General features: G+C 46.4%; 1 protein-coding gene across 6 annotated transcripts; it reads right to left on the bottom strand.

Moving 5' to 3' along the window:
- Positions 1-4,799: 4,799 nt before the first annotated feature.
- LOC125512537 lies at positions 4,800-22,293 on the bottom strand. 6 transcript variants are annotated; one of them, XM_048677634.1, is made up of 7 exons: positions 21,953-22,293; positions 20,281-21,847; positions 19,712-20,229; positions 19,269-19,449; positions 19,087-19,135; positions 17,668-17,813; positions 4,800-5,458 (listed from the first exon to the last, which is right to left on the bottom strand). In XM_048677634.1, exons 2-6 carry the CDS (start codon positions 21,778-21,780, stop codon positions 17,716-17,718), a joined length of 2,346 nt encoding a protein of 781 aa, XP_048533591.1. In that variant the 5' UTR covers positions 21,781-21,847; positions 21,953-22,293; the 3' UTR covers positions 4,800-5,458; positions 17,668-17,715. The 6 variants fall into 6 exon arrangements, with proteins under 6 accessions (XP_048533591.1, XP_048533593.1, XP_048533594.1 ...); XM_048677636.1 differs by having other exon boundaries at positions 19,712-20,948; positions 21,030-21,847; XM_048677637.1 differs by having other exon boundaries at positions 19,712-21,373; positions 21,464-21,847.
- Between the last annotated feature and the right edge of the window lie 319 nt (positions 22,294-22,612).

Genomic DNA, 22,612 nt, shown 5'->3' with positions numbered 1-22,612 from the left:
CCGACCAGTGTCTCGGGGGCTAGTGCATTGCCTATTCAATGCAGAAAATTCAAAGTGCTTAGTGTTCGGCTTGAACGAACTATGGGCAAATGCGTCTTCGGACAACAATAGATACTATCTGGGACTTATCCGACATCAAGCTAATATATTACGATAACTTCTCAAAACCCTCTCTCAAGGGCCCATCTGCCGATCACTATATCCTCTAATGTGCATCTCAGATTTTTGGCCGACACACACCTTGAGGGCTATTGGCTATACATCTCGGAAGAGAATACATTGCACAAATCGGAATTAAATCCATAGAGGGCAGCTCTGGCATTAAGCTCGGTTGAATTTTAACCTTTTCAAGACCGAGGTAATCTATGACACCTCGGATACAGTCCGGCGCTGGAGCTCGGCTGTACAAAGACTCTTCGGATACAGTCCGGCGTTGGAGCTCGGATACATTCCGGTGTTGGAGCTTGGAAGCGGTCCGGCGTTGGTGCTCGGCTGCAAAAGATACCTCGAATCCAGTCCGACGTTGGAGCTCGGATGCAAGAGGGCACCGCCGCACAGGAACAATTTCAAACCTGAGGTGTGGCATAAAAATAACAAGGCATTGATAAAGGACGAGAACTTAAAGGGGCTCCTCGGATACCCGACGTGTAAACTCTTCGGATTCACTTCGACGAACCTCAAGATCGTAGATGAGAAAATTTGTTGAACCAGTTTTCAAGACCGACGACTGAAGATGAAGAATAGTTTGGAAGAATCGAGGAGGGTCCCCAACTTGAAGACCGATTCAGGGGGCTACTGACGGTGTCCTAGATTAGGGGATAATCACCATGTCATCTCCCGACCAGCTGGATCGGGCCGAGGAACCCCATGGAGATTTACTCATGGGCCACTTCGGGCAGCCCATGCCGCATACAAGGGAGATCCCACAAGACTTGGCGCCCAAGACGAGGACTCTCCTAAACCCTAGGCCTCTGGTGTGTTATATAAACCGAGGCCAGGCTAGTCAATAGACAAATATTCATTAGAACAATCTCATGGTAGATACATGTAGTCTGTACTACACCCCATATGAATACAATCAAAAGCAGGACATAGGGTTTTACCTCCATCAAGAGGGCCCGAACCTGGGTAAAATCCCATGTCCATGTTACCATCGCTCCAAGACGCCTAGCTTAGGACCCCTACTACGAGATATCCCAGATATAGAACCAACAGTAACTATTGGGTTGCCTCCCAACAAGCGTTATTGTTTTACGTCCCTAGCTAGGCGTAAGGCATTGTTTCAAGTATTGTAATAAAAGTAAGCGAGATCATCCATGTTCATATCATACTTCCTTCTTTCAGTAGAAAGCTTCCTAAGAGGTATGTAAAAATAATCAAAAGAGCTAAATTTAATAGGGTAAGGATCCGTAAGATCAAGTTTAGGAGGAGAAGGATCATCCTTTGGCCCTTTGTAAGTGATGACTATTTCTATATTATGCATGTTTCTTTGAATATGTTCCTTTAGCCTTTTCTTAAGCCCACACCCCAATCCATTATTTTGTATAGCAAAATTATCATTATGCTCGAAAAGTTTATCAAGTAAAACAGATGGGGGAACCTTTTTCCTAAGATTCTCATTGTAAGCAGCATAATCTGGAGATTGTATTCTCCTTATTTCCTCTTTGTTGTAAAGAGTTTCTTCCATAGGAGGATACCCACTACTTATATTGTAATAAGAAAATATTTCTCGTGCCTCCTTCATGATGTGGCTAAATCCATAAGCTAGAAATATAGTGGCTACACATTTAACGGAAGGATCATGTATGTTCAAAAATTCTAGAAGTATCCTTTGTATAGCCGGATGCATATGCACAAATTGTCCTTCAAATTCAACTATAAGCAAAGATATGGCATCCGCAATACTAGTAGTTTTATTAAGAATTGATCCTCCTAACATAGGTAACATGCCAGCACAAGTAAAGAAATCCTGAATAATGCCTTTTCCAATAATATTACCACTGCATATATGAAGTTTTTTAGTATGCATGATAGTGGGTTCTTCTTTATCATGATCATCATCGGCAAGGTTATCTAACTTTTCTTTAGCAACTTCATCAAAACTTCTTTTAACATTTTCATTTTCTATAAGTATAGCTTGAAGATCAAAAGGTTCCACACTAGTTGCGGGAACATCACTAACCTTGCAAACTCAGACATGATAGCAACTTCAAGCAAAGCAAGCAAACTAACAAAGTAAACTATTTTTGGTGTTTTTGTTTTTATGAGAAGTGTAGGGAGATGAAAAGAGGGGCAAATAAAAAGTAGAGCAAATAGATGATAGTTTGTACGTAGGAACCTGGTAAGAATTTAATGATGTCTCCTCGGCAACGGCGTCAAAAATTCTTCCTGCTACTTGTAAACTGCATTGGGTTTTTCCCCGAAGAGGAGGGGTGAAGCAGTATAGTAGAGATAAGTATTTCCCTCAGTGAGAACCAAGGTTGTCGAACCAATAGGAGAACCAAGCAAACTCTCGTCGTCAGCACCTACACATAGAAAAGCAAATACTTGCACCCAACGTGGGCAAGAGGGTTGTCAATCCCTTTGAACTCGTAACTCACAAGGATTAATTCTGATAGTAATAGATAGATAAAAAGAAAAGTAAGACAAAAGTAAATAAATTGCAGCAAAGTATTTTTTTTAATATGATAAAAGTAAATAGGGGGGCATAGTTTTCACTAATGGCTTCTCTCTCGAACACATAGCATACAGTGGGTAAACAAATTGTTGTTGGGCAATTGATAGATAAGCACATAGTTATGACGTTATTCATAACAATGATCATGCATATAGGCATCACGTCCGTGACAAGTAGACCGACTCCTTCCTGCATCTACTATATTACTCCACCAATCGACCGCCATCCAACATGCATATGTGGTATTAAGTTCATGACAAACAGAGCAACACTTTAAGCAAGATGACATGATGTAGACAAAGTAGACTCAAGCAATATGAATAAACCCCATTGTTTTATCCTTCATGGCAACAATACAAATGTGTGCCTCGCTACCCCTTCTATCACGAGGTGAGAACACCGCAAGATTGAACCCATTACAAAGCACCTCTCCCACTGAAGATAAATCAATCTAGTTGGCCAAACCAAACGGATAGATCGAAGAGAAATACAAAGCTATCATAATCATGCATGATAAAGTTCAGAAAAGACTCAATTACTTTCAATGAATAATCTGATCATAAACCACAATTCATCAAATCTCAACAAACACACCGTAAAAGAAGATTACATCGGATAGAACTCCAAGAAGATCAAGGAGAACATTGTACTGAAGATCAAAGAAAGAAAGAAGAAGTCATCTAGCTACTAGCTATGGACCCGTAGGTCTGTGGTGAACTGCTCATGCATCATCAAAGGGGCGACAAGGTTAATGTAGAGGCCCTTCATGATCGATTCCCCCTCCGGCAGAGTACCAAAAAAGCCTCCAGATAGGATCGCGGAAGAACAGAAGCTTGCAACGGTAGAAAAATTATTTCCGGTGGCTCTATGGGAGTTTCCCAATATTTGAGAATTTATAGAAGTGAAATTAGGTCAGACGGAGCCACGTGGTGCCCACAAGGTAGCAGGGTGTGCCTGCCCCCCTGGCGCGCCCTGTTGCCTTGTCGTCTCATCGTTTGCCGTCTGACCTCCCGAAGCTGCTAAGGTCTCTTTTGTCCAGAAAAAATCGTCAAAAAATTCCGTGGCATTTGTACTCCGTGTGGTACTGATTTTCTGAAAAACCAAAACAAACAGAAAATAGCAACTAGCACTAAGCACTGGGTTAATAGGTTAGTTCCCAAAAATAATATAAAATTGCATAATAAAGCATATAAAGTATCCAAGATTGATAATATAATAGCATGAAACAATCAAAAATTATAGATATATTAGAGATGTATCAAGGTGTTATTTGTAATACCTCCTTCTGATCAATGGATTTGACAACTCTCCTGCCAACATTCAAAAAATATTTTCTCTTTTAGCTTGTGGTTCACAGCCTAGCTATAGTCTACACCACATGCCTATGTGTTTGACTGGCCGGACGTCACTGTTTGACACAAAGAGTTCCAGACATGCCGGACTTATTTTCGAGGTTGGCAGATAAGAGCATCTATAGCCGGACTCAAATTGACCAGACGGACACAGGACCAGGGAGAAGCAAAAAAGTTGATCCTACCGGACCCGCATAGCCTCCTTAGATGCCCGGGTTGTCTGACACTCCTCATATTCATCTCATATGAGATGAGTACGAGGAGTGCCCAGGCATGTCTTGTGAGTGGCCATGCGTGCGCCACATAGGATTAGACCCACCATAGAGCTTTTTTTTTCTTTCTTTATAATTTCTTTTCTCTCTCTCCTTCTCCACCAATCATATGCATGTGACCGGTCATATAAGAGAAAAAGTAAGGGACATGACTGCATGACGGGCAAAATAGGGATTCCAAACAGACACGCCCGGACGCTAATCGGGCGCTCCACGAACGTTTGAGGGGCTAAATTTGTTCAATCCAGCTGACGTTTGAGGGGCTAAATTTGTTCAATCCGGCTGACGTTTGAGGGGCTAAATTTGTTCAGTCCGGCTGTAGATGCCCTAAGTTCGTCAGTGCTTTGGTTTTGTTTTGTTTCTTTGAGAGGGAGGAGGAGAGAGGGATCATGTAAAGTCAAAAAGGTCCTCATTACGGTCCATTTGAATCACAATCACCCAGCCGGGTCATACATGTTATCCCCAATAAAGTACTACACTGATCCAATCATCATCCAATGAAGAAAGGTTTAAAAAAAGAATATATATTAATATCAAGAAGACATCAATTACACTCACCTCTGCAACAACAAGATCCTTAAAAACATCCAGGATGCACACAGCCCAAAAAAAAGATAAAACAAAAAAGAAAAAAGACCCGCCATGGTGATCAATCACCGGAATAGCAGCACTCTAACCACCACCAAAAACAACACCCAAACTACAAATGAGGTTCTCCAAAAGCAACTCCTTCAAGAAGGAAACAAAGTACAAACATTGTCGTTGCCCGATCAAATATCTTAGATTTTCACCCTGGAGAAAGATCACGTTCGCAAAACAATGCTATGTTCAATCATCCAATATATGCAGGCTGGTTCCGCTACTATTTCCAGAATAAAACAGCAAAAAGAATCTACATATCCTACAATATCGAACTGCACATAAAATTAACTTTGAATCAGAGACTTGCTCCATCAAACTAGTATCGGCATTAGAATTTCTCTATTGCTACAGTATGATTGCCTTTTCTTTGACAGGAGGGGCAATCTGCTTATTCTTCCCTACGCTATGCTACACATGTTATTTTTGTCACGTTTTTGAACAATTCCTGGTTTTGGCAGCGGATTAGAAGAATTTCTCGAAGTCCTCAGCTGGCTGGCTCCAAACATCCATGAAACCTAAAAGAACCAAAGAGGGAAACAAATATTCAACTCCATGGGAAAATTGACCCACATTGTTACCAACAAACTTTTACAAGTATACAATGTTAACAATAACATGCAAAATATGTTCATGGTCATGGCTGTTACCACCTCTAATCCAAAAATATGTCATTTTAGCTCACATGGAGCAAGAAATGAGCAAATGTTGTAGTTTATGTCATTTTGATAGCATTTAGTGGGGCAGCTGACATAAGAATTCACCAAAATGGAAGTATTTGAAAACAAAACCCACCTACTTAAAATGATACCAAAAGTGGGCGGGGTGTAGTATGAATCAAGCATGCAGCAATTTTCACATTACCTAGCCATTGAATAGGTATTACCAACGTGAGTACTTTCCAACTAATCCCGAATTTTTAATTGCCAAAGGTACTGAATATCATGCATGAGTTTGCCATTCATTTCACTAGCACCCGCGATGCTTTTATGATATTCACTATAGTCCTTAACCTAAGAAGGTTGGCCTACAGATTCCAACGCAAATGTGCCAATCCTTTTCACATACCAAATAGATCCTGTAAATAAGATGAAAGGTGCATGCTCTAATTTGCTGAGTGACAAGGCAGAATTAAGAGATGGCTATGTTCGATTACTGAATAAATTCAATTGCGGAGCATGCACGTATTCACAAAAAAAGCTTGGATCAGATTTAAAAATATCATCACATTGCACCACAATTAGCAATAAAAAGTTATACAAAGCGACAGATTGAACCAGATTCTGATCAAGACTTTGGCAGTCAACCTGGTGCAATGCGCCGGTTTTTGTTTCTACATCTGATCCTTTGTAACAAAATACATCATCCACACCAAAATTTACTCTTAATTATATGATGTGGGTGATACAGAGCAAAGAAAAAGATTCAGTTCTTTGAACTTCACATATAGAGAAATTGCCACTTTATAGTCAGTGATTTGAGTTTTTTAAGATGTACTACAAAAACACATTTTCTTTCTTACTTCACTAATTTCTTCTCACAAACAACACATCAGCATTGATAATTTTTCTAAACACGTGCATAGGAAGTATTTGCAAAGGATTTATCATGTCTTGAAGTATATGCAACCACACTAAAGTGTGCGCTTAATCGCTATAAATAACTAGATGGGTAATTGCGAGTCTCTGATTATATCTGTACATTCAACTTAACAGTATCACCAAAGCCAGTCAAAACATAGTTTAGGAACATGGAGGACTTCCCTAGTATACTAAAACTAGTGTGGAACAAACACTAAAAAAGAAAAAACTAGTGTGCAACTATACGTCACTGAGTTGCATAGGAAATGGATCAGTGACTCCGATATATACTCCCGCTCCTCATAGACCACATAAATTAATTGATTATACCATTTTTTATAATTACCAGACACCCAAAGTGAGTTTCCTGACAAACTACAGTTGATACCACATATTTATATTATTTACACCTAAACCTCATTTTTGTACGTAAAAAATGCTATATACTGCATAAGGGCAACTCCAACGCCGTGTGTCAAATCGGACACACCAAATGTTTGCGGACACGTCCGGGCATGTCCGTGGACAGAGGGGGCAGCCATCCAACCCTATGCACCAGGATATTTCACAAACGGACAAAATTCATGCAAACCGGACAGACTTTAAGCAAGTTTCATGTATTAAATGCAAATCGGATGCTATTTAACAAGTTCAGCTCTTTAAGAAAACTAAACTAAACTACGCGAGGCACTGGAGGGTGCCCATGTAGGCATGGCCTCTGAGACCGCCTGCACCTCCATGCCGTCCGGTCCGTCATTGTCCTTCCAGCAGCGGACGGACTCCCAGGAGTCATGGCAACCCTCATCGGTTGTCGTCTCGCGCAAACATGGGTCGCGTCCGGCTGGCAGCGAGGGTCGGGTGCGGACTGGCCCTTGCCCTTGCCGGCGAGGGCACAGGCGGCGAGCTCGAACTCGGACAGCCTGATCTTGTAGGGCTGGTCTCTAGTCCGGCACTGGCAGTGGGAGGATGTCTGCGCGGTCTCGGCCCCAGCGAACGCGAGGTCTGGGTCGGTGCGCACCCAATCCAATGCCACGTCCGACTTCGCGAAGGCCGAACTACGCGTCGCTCCTGGTGCTCCTTAGTTGCCGCCTTGTCAGCCTTCGCCCTGGTGCTCGAGACCAGGCGCCGCCACCACAACCAAGGTAGTGAAGGAGACGGCCGCGTGCATTGCCAATCGCCAGGGAGGGCGCCTCCTCCTTCACGGAGGTCGTGCACCATCGGGGCAGGGATGGCGGCACTACCTGCTTGCCGTGCCCGAAACGGCGCAGCGAGGATGCTGGCTGCTCAACGAGGGCCCTGGCTCCGTCTTGACGCGGTCATGCGACAGGGACGTCGGCTCCTTGATGCGGATGAGTCACAACGGCAAACTATGGCGCTGGACCATGGTCGAAGAGCAGCCGCTCAAGCAGCAGCTAGAGCTGGCGTGCATACTCCACGTACGTTAGCGGGGCCTTAGGCGAGGAGGTGTGGCTGCTGCTGCCCCTCGTCATCATTGGAGATCACCACCTCCTTGATTGTGGGCGTCGGCGGGCCCGGAGACCGTTGGCGGTGGCGCCATGATCTGGATGACCCCGGGGATCCACCTACCAGCCGCCAAGAACCAGCCGGATCCGCTGCCGGACTTGCCCATCTCTGCGGTGCGCGGAGGAAAGGTGAGGGGAGAGGATGCCTGGAGTGGAGATGGGGTTTGCCAACGAGAGTGGACTGCTTAAATAGTTGGGCCACATGGACCAGCGCCGCTTCCATGCAAGCACAGCGGACAGAGTAGGCTTATCGGTCGAAGCAGCTTCGAACAGCCGTCCGGTATGTCGGTCTGACCGGCATCAACGCAAGTAGGTGACTGTCTGGTACATCTCCTCTGAGCGGCGGTGAATGCATCGCGAGGCTTCTAGAGCGGAACACGCGGCGAAGGTTTTGGGTGGGACCAGACCACTTAGTAGGACACATACATGGTGGATGTCCGGATGGCCACAAACCTCCTACAGGTTTGCGTCCGGTTTGTGGGCACGACAGTGGATGGCAAAAAGTGTCCGGACCGCTCTGTTCAGACGTTTAGCGGCGTTTTGATGCACGTTGTTGGAGATGCCCTAAACTATGGGCTTCGTTGATTTTTTTTGTGAAACTTAGATGGAGGTATAATAAATTTGTTTAAGAGGTATATTTTGAATGTGGGAGTACATACTCCCAAGAGTACAGAAAATTAGTCTATACTTCATCAATATAATGACTAGATACCTCAAAGTCAGTTTTACAAAAAAAAATTCAAAAAAAATTCGGGGTTGTTTGGTTGCCACCCTGGGAGTCATGGCTGAGAAATTTCTGTGCCTGACAGTAGCCGGAGAATCTTGTGATTTTTGCCTGGCCAGGCAGGTTTGAGAGGTGTTGTTTCGTTGGCAGCCTGGCCTGCCAAGTGCTTAGAGCAACTCCAACGCGGCGACCCATTTCGTCCGCGCACGTCCGTTTTGGTCGGCGCAGACAGAAAAGTCGGCCCAACGCGCCGACCCAAATGGACGCGCGTCCGCTTTTCATCCGCCTCCCGGCCCATTTTTGAGACGGCTTTGCGTCAGCGCGGACACGCGACGAACGCCCGCGCGCCCGCCTACTCCTCCCCCCTGGCCCGCTGGTTGGTGGCACATTGGCCATCCTCTTACGTTCCAACAACAAACCCTCGCCCGCCTCCTTCGTCGCCACCGCCGCCGCCCATTTCTCCGGTGACTCTGCCAGCTGTCGGCGCCGCAACATCCCCTCTGCAACGCCGCCACCTCCCACGTCGCCCGCCACCGCCGTCTTGCCGCTGGGGAACCGAAAGCTTCCCACCCCCGGTCCCCCGACACAGCCGCGACCGCGACCAAGAAGCCGCCTCGCCGCCCCGGCCAGATCCTCACCGGCACACTCGTCGGACACCGCCGGGGCAGCTAGTTGGTCCGAGGGTGGCACGACTCCCTTCGACGGCCGTCTCCTTCGTTGACACCCACAAGCTGTTCGACAGTTTGCCAAGGTACAAAATGGACTCCACCGACAATTTTTTTTTCACAATTTCCTTTGCGACTCCGACAATTCCTCGTCCGATGATGAGGAGATCTTGGCTGCCGTGTTGGTCCATCACCACCTCAATAGCCAGCGGCCATCGTTCCGTGGCTCCATTCCGGGGCACCTTCCGGCGTTGAATCGCAATCGAGAGAGCGGGCATTTCCTTCTTTGGAAGGTCTACTTTGACACAACAAACCCGTTGTTCAAACATCAGAAATTCCACCGCCGTTTCCGTATGAGTAGGCATCTTTTCAACCGTATTAGAGAGGGGGTGGTCGGCTATGATGACTATTTCGAGTGCAAAGAGGATGCCGTTGGAAAGAATGGTTTCTCCTCTTATCCGAAAATGCACTGCCGCCATCCGAATGCTTGCATACAGAGTACCCAATGATCTCATTGACGAGTACGTCCGTATGAGCGAGTCTACATGCCTAGACTCCCTGTATAAGTTCTGCAAGGCTGTTATTGCTGTGTTTGGCCCTGAGTACTTGAGAGAGTCGACTCCTGAAGATACAACATGTTTGTTGGCGATGAATGCCAGCAGGGGCTTCCTAGGGATGCTTGGCAGCATAGACTTCATGCACTGGGAGTGGAAGAACTGCCCTTCTGCTTGGCAAGGGCAGTATAAGGGCCATGTCAGGGCTTGCACTGTCATACTTGAGGCCGTGGCGTCTCAAGATCTCTGGATCCGGCACTCTTTCTTTGGCATGGCCGGATCACACAATGATATCAACGTGCTTCAGCGCTCGCCGGTGTTTGCTAGGCTTGCCGAAGGCAACAGCCCACCGGTGAACTTTACTATCAACGGCCACAACTACAACAAAGGATACTACCTGGGTGACGGTATCTATCCTCAGTGGACCACTATTGTGAAGACAATCCCCAACCCTATCGGAGAGAAGAGGAAAAGATTTGCCCAAGAGCAAGAGAGTGCTAGGAAGGACGTCGAGCGTGCCTTTGGTGTTTTGCAATTTCGATCGGGCATCGTTCGGTATCTTGCTAATACTTGGAGCACGCAGAAACTGTGGGAGGTGATGACTGCTCGTGTGATCATGCACAATATGATCGTAAAAGATGAGCACCCGGAACGTCTCTACGATCAAGAGTTTCAGTTTCAGGGTGAGAATGTTGTACCTGAGCATGGAGGAGCGGCAACGTTTGAACAGTTCACCCAATTTCATCATGACTTGCGTGATTGGGAAACTCACATGCAACTGCAAAATGATTTGGTTGAGCATATGTGGGCTCATGTTGGCAACCAATAGATGTATCTTCTTTATTCGGCTTGCAAAACTATGTGAGACATTTTTTCTTTTATTCGGCTTGTAAAACTATGCTATTTTATTTGGTTGAAACTACGTTATTTTTTTGGTTGTGGACTATATGTTTGCTTATGAAATAATGCAAAAGTTGTGTGTGAAATAATGCAAAAATTGTGCTATTTGTTGAAAAAGGGCGGCCAGCCGGCCACGCCGGCACATATGGGTCGGCGTGTTGGGCGCACTGCCGACCCAAATCTCAAACAAGGCGGACGCCGGGCGGGCGGCCGACCCAAACGGACAAAAAGCGGACAAAAGCGCTGTCCATTTGGGTCGGCACGTTGGAGTTGCTCTTAGGTACAAGATGCTTTGCTATTTAAAAAATAGACTCCCGTGGGTGCCTTTGTTGCAGAAGTGATTACCGCTCAGGCAGCGGCCAAGCACAAGAATTCAAAGGCCTGAGCCAGGCTAACTGCATTGCACATACTACGAGCCAGGATAACTATGATTGGGGGTTGTCAGGTCAGGTTAGCAGTGGAAGCTTCAGGTCTCCAACCAAAGAACTCAGGCGGCTACCAGGTAGGTGTCCGGCCAGGCTAGTTCACGTCAGGGTGGCAACCAAACAGCCCCTTAATGAGGTATACTAAAAATAATAAAGAGGTATAATGAGTCTGTTACAGCATGTATATTGAATGCGGGCGTACATATTCCCAGGAGTACATAAAATTGGTGTGTGTAGTTACAACCACGTCTCATATATCATCATGTCTAATTATATATACTATCTATCAATGTTTAGTATGTTCATATACTATGTCTAAGATACTCCAAAATGATCTACATGAAAAATTGCAAGTGAGCCCATAGTTTTTATTATATTTGTGAAATACACATTTGTATGTAAAAAAGAGTATGCTAACAATATGGTACATACGTACTACCTAAAAGTGTGTGTATATATTCTTATATACTACATACTACACACACTCCATATAGATACTACTTAGAATTGAATCCTGGCGAAGGAATGATGATAGCATTTGCACAAATCACGAGGCATGCATTGAACGGAGATAACATGGAGTGACACTGCCACCCAAAGGGGTGACATAGTCACCAGGTGTTAAAAAATCCACACTAATATATATATATATATATATTAGAGAGAGAGAGAGAGATCATCCACTGGCTACAATAGGTTTAATTACTAATACAGATATCTGTATTAAGTAAGCAAACAGAGCTCAAAGCGTTGAAGCGTGCAGGGGTGCATGAGCGTGAGGCCTCAGGTTTGATTTCAGCCCACACAGCAATGAAAACATGTTTTCCTTTTTTATCAACAAAAATTGTGATATAAGATAAAGGTCCATAGTTTTTTTTTGAATCACAGCTAATAAAAAGGTCAATATTCTGGGAATGGTTTGATTACCTCAAGCATGTTAGAGTTATATTATAAGTCATGTACCCCTTTGTATTTATCCCGTTATATAAGGAGTTTCCTGCATATGTTTCATATCTGTATATGTATATATATCGGCCTATGGCCTCATGGGAATACAAGTTGCATATTCCTAACATGGTATCAGAGCTAGGTTAACTTTTTTTGCACGCTGCAACTCGTGCGATTGATCCGTCTCTCCTCCCGATAGAGGCCGCAGCCTCGATCTCCTTGTCCCGCTCGGATCCCGTCCTGGATCGGATCGGGCCTCCTCTCCCGTTCTCGATCCTATAAGGACGCTCGCAGCCCCTCCCCCGATCGATCGCTCGCAGCCCCTCCCCCGATCAAGGACGTCCCGCTCGAGCTCGCCCTTGTTCCGATTCGCACAGGCCCTGCTGGATCCCGCCGCTGCCTCCAGCTGCCAGCCGCCCCTTGGTCTGGATCGACTGCCTGCTGCTCCCCCGATCCCGTCCTGTTGCTGATTGGAAACTGGTGGTCTCGTCCCTGCTGCTCTCGTCGGATTCTGCTGGTTTTGGATCTCTGCTAAAAAAAAAGATATGTCTGCTGCATCGGGCTATGTTGCTGTCCCTCGCTGTCCGGTGATTTTCGATGGTACTAACTACACCGAGTTCACTGGCTTTATGCACATTCACATGCGTGGCATTCGTCTCTGGGGTGTTCTTTCTGGCGAGGTCTGCTGTCCGCCACGTCCGGTTCCTCCGGTGGCCCCTACTCCGCCGACTCCACTGGTTCTTGCTCCGGATGCTAATCAGGCCGCCAAGGATGCGGCTAAGCTTGCTGATGAGGCTGCTGATCGTGCTTATGATGAGAAGGTTTTGGCTTATGAGGAGGCTCTTCAAATTTATCATGGTGCTCTGTCTGCTTACACCCAGTGGCTTGATGATGATGCTCATGCTGCTGCTGTTCTCACTGCTAGTGTTCTGCCTCAGTTTGCTTCTGAGTTTCTGGGTCTTCCTACTGTCTTTGAGATGTGGACCCGTCTTCGTCAGCGCTATCAGCCCTCTGGTGATGCCTTATACCTTTCTGTGATCCGTCAGGAGCATGCTCTTCAGCAGGGTGACTCTACTGTTGATGACTTCTATGCACAGAGTTCTGCTATCTGGCGCCAGCTTGATTCTCTCCGCAGTGCTGGTTGTCGTACCTGCCCTTGTTGCCAGGCTGTCCAGGCCAATTTGGAGTTTCATCACGTCTATGAGTTCCTGTCTCGGCTCCGTAAGGAGTTTGAGCCCCGGCGTGCTCAGTTGTTTGCTCGTGGCCGTATTTCTCTCATGGAGGCGCTTTCTGAGATTCGTGCTGAGGAGACTCGCTTACGTGGTGCTGGTTTGCTGGAGGTTCCCTCTGTGCTCGCTACTCGTGCTCCTACGCCACCTGCTGCACCGACCCCTTCTCGCTCGAGTGCTCCGCCGCTCTTGCCCACTCCTTCTGGAGGCTCAGGTCGCCCCCGTCCACATTGCGACTACTGCAACAATGATGGTCATCTTGAGTCTCAGTGCTACATGAAGAAGAAACACCTGCGCAAGGCGCGATCATCATCTTCTGGGACTTCGTCATCTACCTCGACAGCTTCAGCCATTACTTTGACTGAGCAGGATATTCTGAGACTTAAGCGTCTGCTCGCGGCTTCAGGTTCTTCCTCGACGGGTACTGCTGGTTCTGTGACTGATACTTCCCGCACTGAGCAATCACCCTCTACACAGTCAGGTACATCCCCATGGGTTCTGGACTCTAGAGCTTCTTTTCATATGTCTTCTCATTCTTCCATTTTGTCCTCTCTTCGCTCGCTGGATTCTCCTGTTCATGTCCTCACTGCTGATGGTACTCCACTTTCTGTCGTTAGTAGAGGCACTCTTACCACTCCTTACTCTGTTCCTGATGTTGCTCATGTTCCTCGACTCACCATGAATCTGTTTTCTGCTGGTCAACTTACTGATTCTGGTTGTCGCGTCATACTTGACGTTGACTCTTGTTCTGTCCAGGACCGTCGCACGCACACTCTGGTTGGGGCTGGCCCTCGCCGCCGTGATTCTCAGGGTCTTTGGGAGTTGGACTGGCTTCATGTTCCTTCTGCTGCCACCACTATCGCCAGTTCCTCCACTTCAGTCGCCTCTGTTACTGGTTCCTTCAAGCAGTGGCATCATCGACTTGGTCATCTGTGTGGTTCTCGGTTGTCGTCCTTAGTTCGTCGAGGCCTTCTGGGGTCTGTCTCAAGAGATGTCTCTTTAGAGTGTCAGGGTTGTCGTCTTGGCAAGCAGATTCAGTTACCATATTCACATAGTGAGTCAGTGTCTAAGCGTCCTTTTGATTTAGTCCATTCTGATGTATGGGTCCGGCTCCTTTCGCTTCCAAAGGTGGTCATAAATACTATATTATTTTCATAGATGACTTCTCTCGTTACACATGGCTTTATTTCATGACTTCTCGTAGTGAGGTGTTGTCTATTTATAAGCGTTTTGCTGCCATGGTTCATACTCAGTTCTCTTCACCCATTCGTGTTCTTCGTGCTGACTCTGCTGGCGAGTATATCTCTAAGATGTTGCGTGGTGTTCTTGCTGAGGAAGGCACTCTCTCTCAATTCTCTTGTCCTGGTGCTCATGCTCAGAATGGTGTGGCTGAGCGAAAGCATCGTCATCTTCTTGAGACGGCTCGTGCATTGCCGATTACTGCCTCTCTCCCGCCTCATTTTTGGGCTGAGGCCGTCTCCACCTCCACCTATCTTATCAATCTCCAGCCTTCCGCTGCTCTACAGGGTGGTGTTCCTTTCGAGCGTCTTTTTGATCGTTCTCCCGATTATTCGATGCTTCGCTTGTTTGGTTGTGTTTGCTATGTTCTTCTTGCCCCTCGCGAACGCACCAAACTGACCGCTCAGTCTGTTGAGTGTGTCTTTTTAGGCTACAGTGATGAGCATAAGGGCTATCGTTGTTGGGATCCTATCGGTCGTCGGATGCGTATCTCTCGAGACGTGACTTTTGATGAGTCTCGTCCCTTCTACCCACGCCCATCTTCCTCGACCTTTTCAGTGGAGGATATCTCTTTCCTCACTTTTCCTGACTCACCTATCACCCCTGTCGAGCCTGTGCCTATTCGTTCCGCTCCCTCTGCTTCTCCACCTCTAGTCGATTTGATGCCACCATCTTCCACGGTCTCCTCGTCTAGCATGTCACCGGATTCTACACCTTCATCTCCGGTGACTTCTTCGTCGCCACCCCTCGATTCTACCTTGGCGATTCCTCCTTCTATTGTTCCATCTTTTCCTCAGCATTACACTCGTCGTTCACATCCTGTGGATGCCTCCGTGGATGTGTCGTCATCTTCCTCTCAGCCTACTTATGGCTTGCGTTCTCGTCCTCGTCCGCCTGTTGATCGCTTTGGATTTCCCACCGCTGGTGCTGCTGTTCTTGAGCCGACTTCTTATCGTCAGGCTGTTGTTCATCCTGAATGGCAGTTTGTGATGGCAGAGGAGATTGCTGCTCTTGAACGCACTGGTACCTGGGATCTTGTTTCCCTTCCTCCCGGAGTCCGTCCCATCACTTGTAAGTGGGTCTACAAGGTTAAGACTCGCTCCGATGGTTCTCTTGAGCGTCACAAAGCTCGTCTTGTGGCTCATGGTTTTCAGCAGGAGCATGGTCGTGATTATGACGAGACTTTTGCTCCTGTGGCACATATGACCACTGTTCGTACACTTCTTGCCGTTGCCTCTGCACGCCACTGGTCTATATCTCAGCTTGATGTTAAGAATGCTTTTCTTAATGGTGAGCTGCGTGAGGAGGTGTACATGCAGCCACCACCTGGGTATTCTGTTCCTGATGGCATGGTCTGTCGTCTTCGTCGCTCTCTCTATGGCCTTAAGCAAGCCCCCCGTGCCTGGTTTGAGCGTTTTGCCTCTGTAGTCACTGCTGCTGGTTTTTCAGCAAGTGCTCATGATCCAGCATTGTTTATTCACCTTTCTCCTCGTGGTCGGACTCTTCTTCTTCTCTATGTTGATGACATGGTCATCACTGGGGATGACCCCGAGTATATTGCCTTTGTAAAGGCCCGTCTTAGTGAGCAGTTTCTTATGTCTGATCTTGGCCCTCTTCGCTACTTTCTTGGGATTGAAGTCTCTTCTACCTCTGATGGCTTTTTTATATCCCAGGAAAAGTATATCCAGGATCTTCTTGCTCGTGCTGCTCTTACTGACGAACGCATTGTTGAGACTCCTATGGAGCTCAATGTTCACCTCCGTGCTACTGATGGTGATCCCCTCCCTGACCCGACGCGCTATCGTCATCTTGTTGGTAGTCTTGTCTATCTAGCTGTCACTCGTCCGGATATCTCTTATCCGGTTCATATTCTGAGTCAGTTCGTCTCCGCTCCCACATCGGTCCACTATAGTCATCTCCTTCGTGTTCTCCGATATCTTCGGGGCACAATCTCTCACCGTCTATTCTTTCCTCGCTCCAGTTCTTTACAGCTTCAGGCTTATTCGGATGCTACGTGGGCTAGTGATCCTTCAGATCGCCGTTCACTTTCTGCTTACTGTGTTTTTCTTGGTGGTTCTCTCATTGCCTGGAAGACGAAGAAACAGATTGCAGTTTCCCGTTCGAGTGCCGAGGCTGAGTTGCGAGCAATGGCTCTTTTGACGGCAGAGGTGACTTGGTTACAGTGGTTACTTCAGGATTTTGGTGTTTCTGTCACTACACCGACTCCGCTCTTATCTGACAGTACAGGTGCTATTAGCATTGCGCGTGATCCTGTGAAGCATGAGCTCACCAAGCACATTGGTGTTGATGCTTTCTATGTACGCGCTGGTGTGCAGGATCGGGTTATTGCTCTTCAGTATGTGCCTTCCGAGTTACAATTGGCAGACTTCCTGACGAAGGCCCAGACTAGAGTACAACATGGCTTTTATCTCTCCAAACTCAGTGTTGTTCATCCACCATGAGTTTGAGGGGGGGTGTTAGAGTTATATTATAAGTCATGTACCCCTTTGTATTTATCCCGTTATATAAGGGGTTTCCTGCATATGTTTCACATCTGTACATGTATATATATCGGCCTATGGCCTCATGGGAATACAAGTTGCATATTCCTAACAAAGCAAACATGGGCAAGGGTAACAAATTTGCATGTGGCAAGCTGGACTTCTCTACGTAGGCTTAGGAAGGGGAAGATGGTCTAGGATTCGGAGTAAATGGGGGTTTAGCTTTGGGTGATAAAATCATAAAAGGGCTAATGTGCCTGGAACCCAGGCAGACGGTGTCTGACTTCATCCTGAGCAAGGTACAAAAGATACAAGAGATCTCATCTCTTGTAGTGGGAGCATTGCACAGGTACTCAAAACTTGCTCAGTCAGAAGAAACAGTGAACAGACATTTACCCGGAATTATCAAGGAGCACTGGATACAAATAGCAAGACTTACCATAGTTGCCAAGTTCCTGGCTCGAGGGACGGGAACGAGGGTCGAGGATCACCGGGTGGCCAATAACAGGGCACGACGGGGTATACATCTTTTGCACGACCGATTGATAGGTGGAACGCATCCCCAACAGTTTGGGAACGATGATCCCGGGACGATAAGATGGGTCGAGGAACGTGACCCAAGATGAAGGGAGTTTCGAGATGCAAAGGTGCATAAGGATGGCTAAATCACCGTGAGTGAAAAAAGGTTACAATCAATTGATTCCATTGTATGTAGGTGGCATGTCGCTAATTGCATGGCTTGGTCTACACTATGTACGTTAGCGTTAACTTTTTCAGGGAAAGTGTGAAACATCAAAAGATCTCCCGCTGAAGTTTCCACAGCAACTCAGGAAGTCAGGGGCAAATACCAGAGGGAGCCGCCGGTTCGGCACTTCGGCGCCACCTCCGCAACTATGCCACCATGGGGGCTTACCTGGTCGGCTGCACAGAGCCCGGCTTTCAGGTCCTGCACAGCGGCAGCGGGATGCGGGACTGCAGCCACCGGGCACACGTTCACGCCGGTGGAAGGCGGACACCATGGACTCCTGGACCTGGTAATTCTCGATATCTTCATGAATCAATCCTTCCGTTTCCTGCTGGCGATGGGGAGTTGGGATAGAGATCCAATGTTTTGGGCTTGCTGAATGGGATTTGTGATCCTAGTGTCTGGGTCGCGTCCCGGACATTGACTCATGGTGTCGGACATGTCGACCCCGGCCCTCGATTTGGGTTGATGATCCCAGTTCGAGCATCGCTGCATCGTCCCCCACAACTATGATACTACCCTTAAGCAAGTACTCCAGGGCATCACAACGTGTAGATAAGTTTGTTCAGCAACGAACAATTAATGTATTTGAATCTAGTGTTATTCTAAGAAGATAATTTTATCCATATAAAGGACAAGAATTTAAGCTAGTGTCTAACCTGAGAGTAACTTGTGTTACTCCCATTTATTCACTGAAACACCAGGCGTAAATGTCCACTTGTAACTGATAGGAAAAGATCAACTACTGGGCCTGATGGGCAGCCATGACAATCTAACCTGAATCTTGATACAGTGAGAAGTTCCCACATGGACAGCTGAGTTCGAAATATTCACTTCATTAGTTATCTGTTGGGCTGCATAGGATGGTGTGCGGATACAGTCTATATAACAGGATATATCTATCTATTCATACCAGAACATTAATTCAATTTTACCAGAACAGTAACCAGAAAGCCTTGTACCGGAATGTTGATGCAACATTTTACCACAAACAAACAAATGCAACTGGTAACAAAAAAAGTATGTATCTGAGACATGGGAAAACCAGACAAAGAGGACATAGACCTAAAGCGAAGAGCTAAAGCAAAAATTAGGGGAACAAAAATCCATTACCAATATCAGTGAGAGACCCATATATTGGATCATCCATGACAGGGATGCCCTGAAGAGGAAACAAAAATTTAGTATGCTATCGTCTAGTGCAGTAAAAGACTAAATAATAACCAAATTATTCATGAGAACGTCACTACAAGGCCTTCCCGTGGCGAGTATCTAAAAGAACCAGGAAGTCTAACCTCAGAATCATTGGTACATATACCAGCTTGAAGATCAGGTCGCAATGATGTGTAGCATGGTATATCAGCCACTAGATAATCAGAAAGTGTAAGATTGTAACCATCTTCAATTACAGGAAGATCATCAGTATGTATGCCAGGGTGCATTATGACATCCATGCTAGAGCATATCATCGCGTTCCTGTTTGAACATCATATTTTGAAGTCAAAACCCTACGATGCAGAAAATTTAACAAACAGCGGATGGATGGTCTAATGCAACAGATATTGCTCATGAACTATTCAATAGGCTACCTGATATGTTGCAAGATATGAGAGAACAATAGACATGCTATTCTTAAGAGCTACCAAGTAATTCCTAGATCATTATAACATGGTATAAACATAAACGGTTAACTCCATTCAACCCGATAGAGGAGCTAACTGCATGTCGATCAACTCACTTTGCTTTTGAAGAATCAAAGCCAGCACCTTCAATTGGCATGTCATCTTCTATATCAAATACTTGGACAGAGTTATTGTCTAATGAAACTTGGCACAAATTATTTGTACCACCGACAATGTCTCCCACATTTGCTCCAAAATCTTCTTGCAGTTGTTTATGTGGCTCCACTGAATATCCTGGTGCAGAGTGTTGGCCAAAGCCAGGATTATTAGGTATTCTGAATGAGCTGGATTGATCCAGCTTTTCTTCTTCTTCCATTTGGATGATAGTTTCAGCCCCGGCATTACAAAACAAATCAACACCAACAATGTTCTTCTGATCAGAAAACTCAAACAAGCCCACTTCTTTTGGCACAATTTCAGTATCACAAATCTGGGCTCCTTCCTTAAATTGCAGATTTAAGTTATTTTTATGTAAAGATAATGACTGAGTTATGTCAGTTTCTTGCATCAAGGTAACTTCGTGAGAAGCTGTCGATGGAGATTGATCAGATTCTTCAATCAAGCTATCATTGTGTGCATCTGCCATTGGAGATAGGTTGGTTTCTGCAATCAAGCCATCATTGTGAGCATCTGGCAATGGAGATAGGTTGGCATCTTCGATCATGATATCCTCCTGCGTTCCTGTCAACGTAGATAGGTTGGTTTCTTGCATCAAGCCACCCTTGCGAGAAGCCGACAATGGAGATAAGTCATTTTCTTGCATCAAGTTATCCTTCTGAGAAATTGTCAAAGATGATACATCTTGTTCTTCCTTGTATTCCTGGACTACATGGAGTTGTGCATCGTTCCTGTATTCTTTCATATTTTCAGTAACGACTAATGTTTTGTTTTCTTGGAGAAGCATAGGTTCCATTGTTATTTCTTTGTAAGCTGTCTTAGAGACAGTACTTTCTTGGTAGATTTGATCTTCTCTGTTATCTGGCTGGATGTTAGTCAAAGATCTCTCATTTGCTGCTTCATCAGCTACCATCTTCGAACCTTCTCTAGAAGAAACTAGATCGACTGTTTCAGTTACTGACTTTCTATGTGCATGGCATGACCTGGGCTTCGTTGGAGCTTTTGCAAAGTCACAGCGTTTAAGCAAACTCCTCCTGTCGACATGCAAACCATTTTCCAAAATTTCCATGTCATCATTCAAGGCAATACGGTCACACAAAACTTTGTTGTTATCTTCAGCTTCCTCACCCACAACCTTACCATCTGGCAAAAGCTTCGCATCTGCCTCCATAACAACTACAATAGAAGTGTTATTGACATCACCGTTAGGGTCCATCTCTAATTCTGAACTCAGTATTTTATTCTCTTTCATCTCACCTTCATTCTCAGCCTGCAACTCCAGCAGAGCATCAGCATTCTTCCTAACATCAGCATTCAATCTGGTATCCTTCATCTCCAACTGACCTACAGCCTTCTCCATGAAAGGTGCCGCCTCTTTCACCTCATCCGTCACACATCTCCTAGACTCGTCATTCTCCCCACTGGACCGCGGATCCCTCTGAAATCCAGGAGCACCATCCTCGTCCTTATCTTCCTCATAGCGTCGACCATTCGAATTCAACCTTACTCTCTCCTTCTCCCTCTCCCTTCCACGACCTGGATACCCCATTCTGTACTCCCCATACTTTCTCTTCCATCTCCCATTGTAGCTACCACCATTACTGTAATCATCTCTATTAGTACAACAACTAGTAATGCTACTGTTCCACCTAGGCCGGGTGCCAGGGTTATTGCTATATACATCATCGTACCTCCTCCAGTCATAGAATGCGGGGGGTTCCTGCGGCGGTTGAGGCAGTGGAGGAGGAGGAACAGCCCACGGGTCGCCGCCGCCGCGCTGTAGGGAGGACGGCGGGAGCACGCCCGTGGATACCAGGTACTCGGCCGCCAGGCGGCCGGCCTCCATGAGCACCTCGTATCTGCGATGCGGCGGCGCAAGAAGCGGGGGCCGAGGAGGAGTTTGAGGAGCGTACGGCTGCTTGTGGCCGCCGGGGTACACGGCACCACTACCCCGGCCAAACGGCGGTGGAGGAGGCGGCGGCAGGCGGCTGCGGTGGTGGTACTGCATCGCGACTGGTCACACCTTTGACACTGCGCCCCCGCGGCCGCGGAATCCACGACAATTCACCAAAAATCTGAAGCGAAGAGGAAGATAAAGAAAAGGACAAAGATTACGATTCTGTAAATTTCCTTGAGGCGAGGAATCGGAAACCCTAGGTAAAAGTGTTGAGCAAACTCACAAATCGGAATTAAAATGTCGATCGAGACATCGGACTCGGAATCCACCGATTGGGGACAGCACTAACACGGTTTTCTTGTTTATATCAACTCGTATCGCGGTTTGATCGAAGCGAAGAGGGAAGAAACCACAACAAATTGCAAGAATTATAGTGCTAGTATATGAACACGCAACGGTGCTGCTGTTTCCGTTCGCGAATCTGCTTTCTACGGCGAAGAATTCGTCGATTTTAATGGGAAAGCGGAAAAGGGGTAGATTAATGGGTGCTGCTTTTGGTGGGTCGGAGTGTAATAGTTTCGGATGCGGGCGTGAATGCGCGCGTGGATTTGATGGCTCTATCTGCTGACAGTTGTGTGCGAGGTTTTCCGTTTGGCTTCTTGGTATGGCCATGACAGGTGGACCCGGAGCTTGTGGGGCTACTCGATAGTCACTCGTGGTTGCACACGGCATTGTGAAGGCACGGCGGAGAAAGAGATGGAGTGTGGTATGCCCGCTGGTGTGTATGCCATGTGGGCCATGTTCCGTCTTAAGCGACAAATGCATACTCCCTCCGTCCTGGTTTGTTGGGCCCTACGACCAAAACACAGGCATCAAGAGAATCTATTAATTATGTGTGCTAGTTTATGCAATAAATAAAATAAATTAAACGCTAACCGGTAAC

Source organism: Triticum urartu, chromosome 6 (assembly GCF_003073215.2).
Source record: "Triticum urartu cultivar G1812 chromosome 6, Tu2.1, whole genome shotgun sequence".
Classification (NCBI taxonomy): domain Eukaryota; kingdom Viridiplantae; phylum Streptophyta; class Magnoliopsida; order Poales; family Poaceae; genus Triticum; species Triticum urartu.
The sequence above is the reverse complement of the archived record's forward strand: the minus strand, read 5'-3'. Positions and strand labels throughout refer to the sequence as shown.

Coding starts and splice junctions, on each gene's coding strand:
- LOC125512537 (XM_048677631.1), bottom strand. CDS start 21,780: ATGCAGTACCACCACCGCAGCCGCCTGCCGCCGCCTCCTCCACCGCCG. Junction 19,450..19,711: donor TTTGATTCTTCAAAAGCAAA/GTGAGTTGATCG, acceptor ATGTTCAAACAG/GAACGCGATGATATGCTCTA. Junction 19,136..19,268: donor TATGTACCAATGATTCTGAG/GTTAGACTTCCT, acceptor TTTCCTCTTCAG/GGCATCCCTGTCATGGATGA.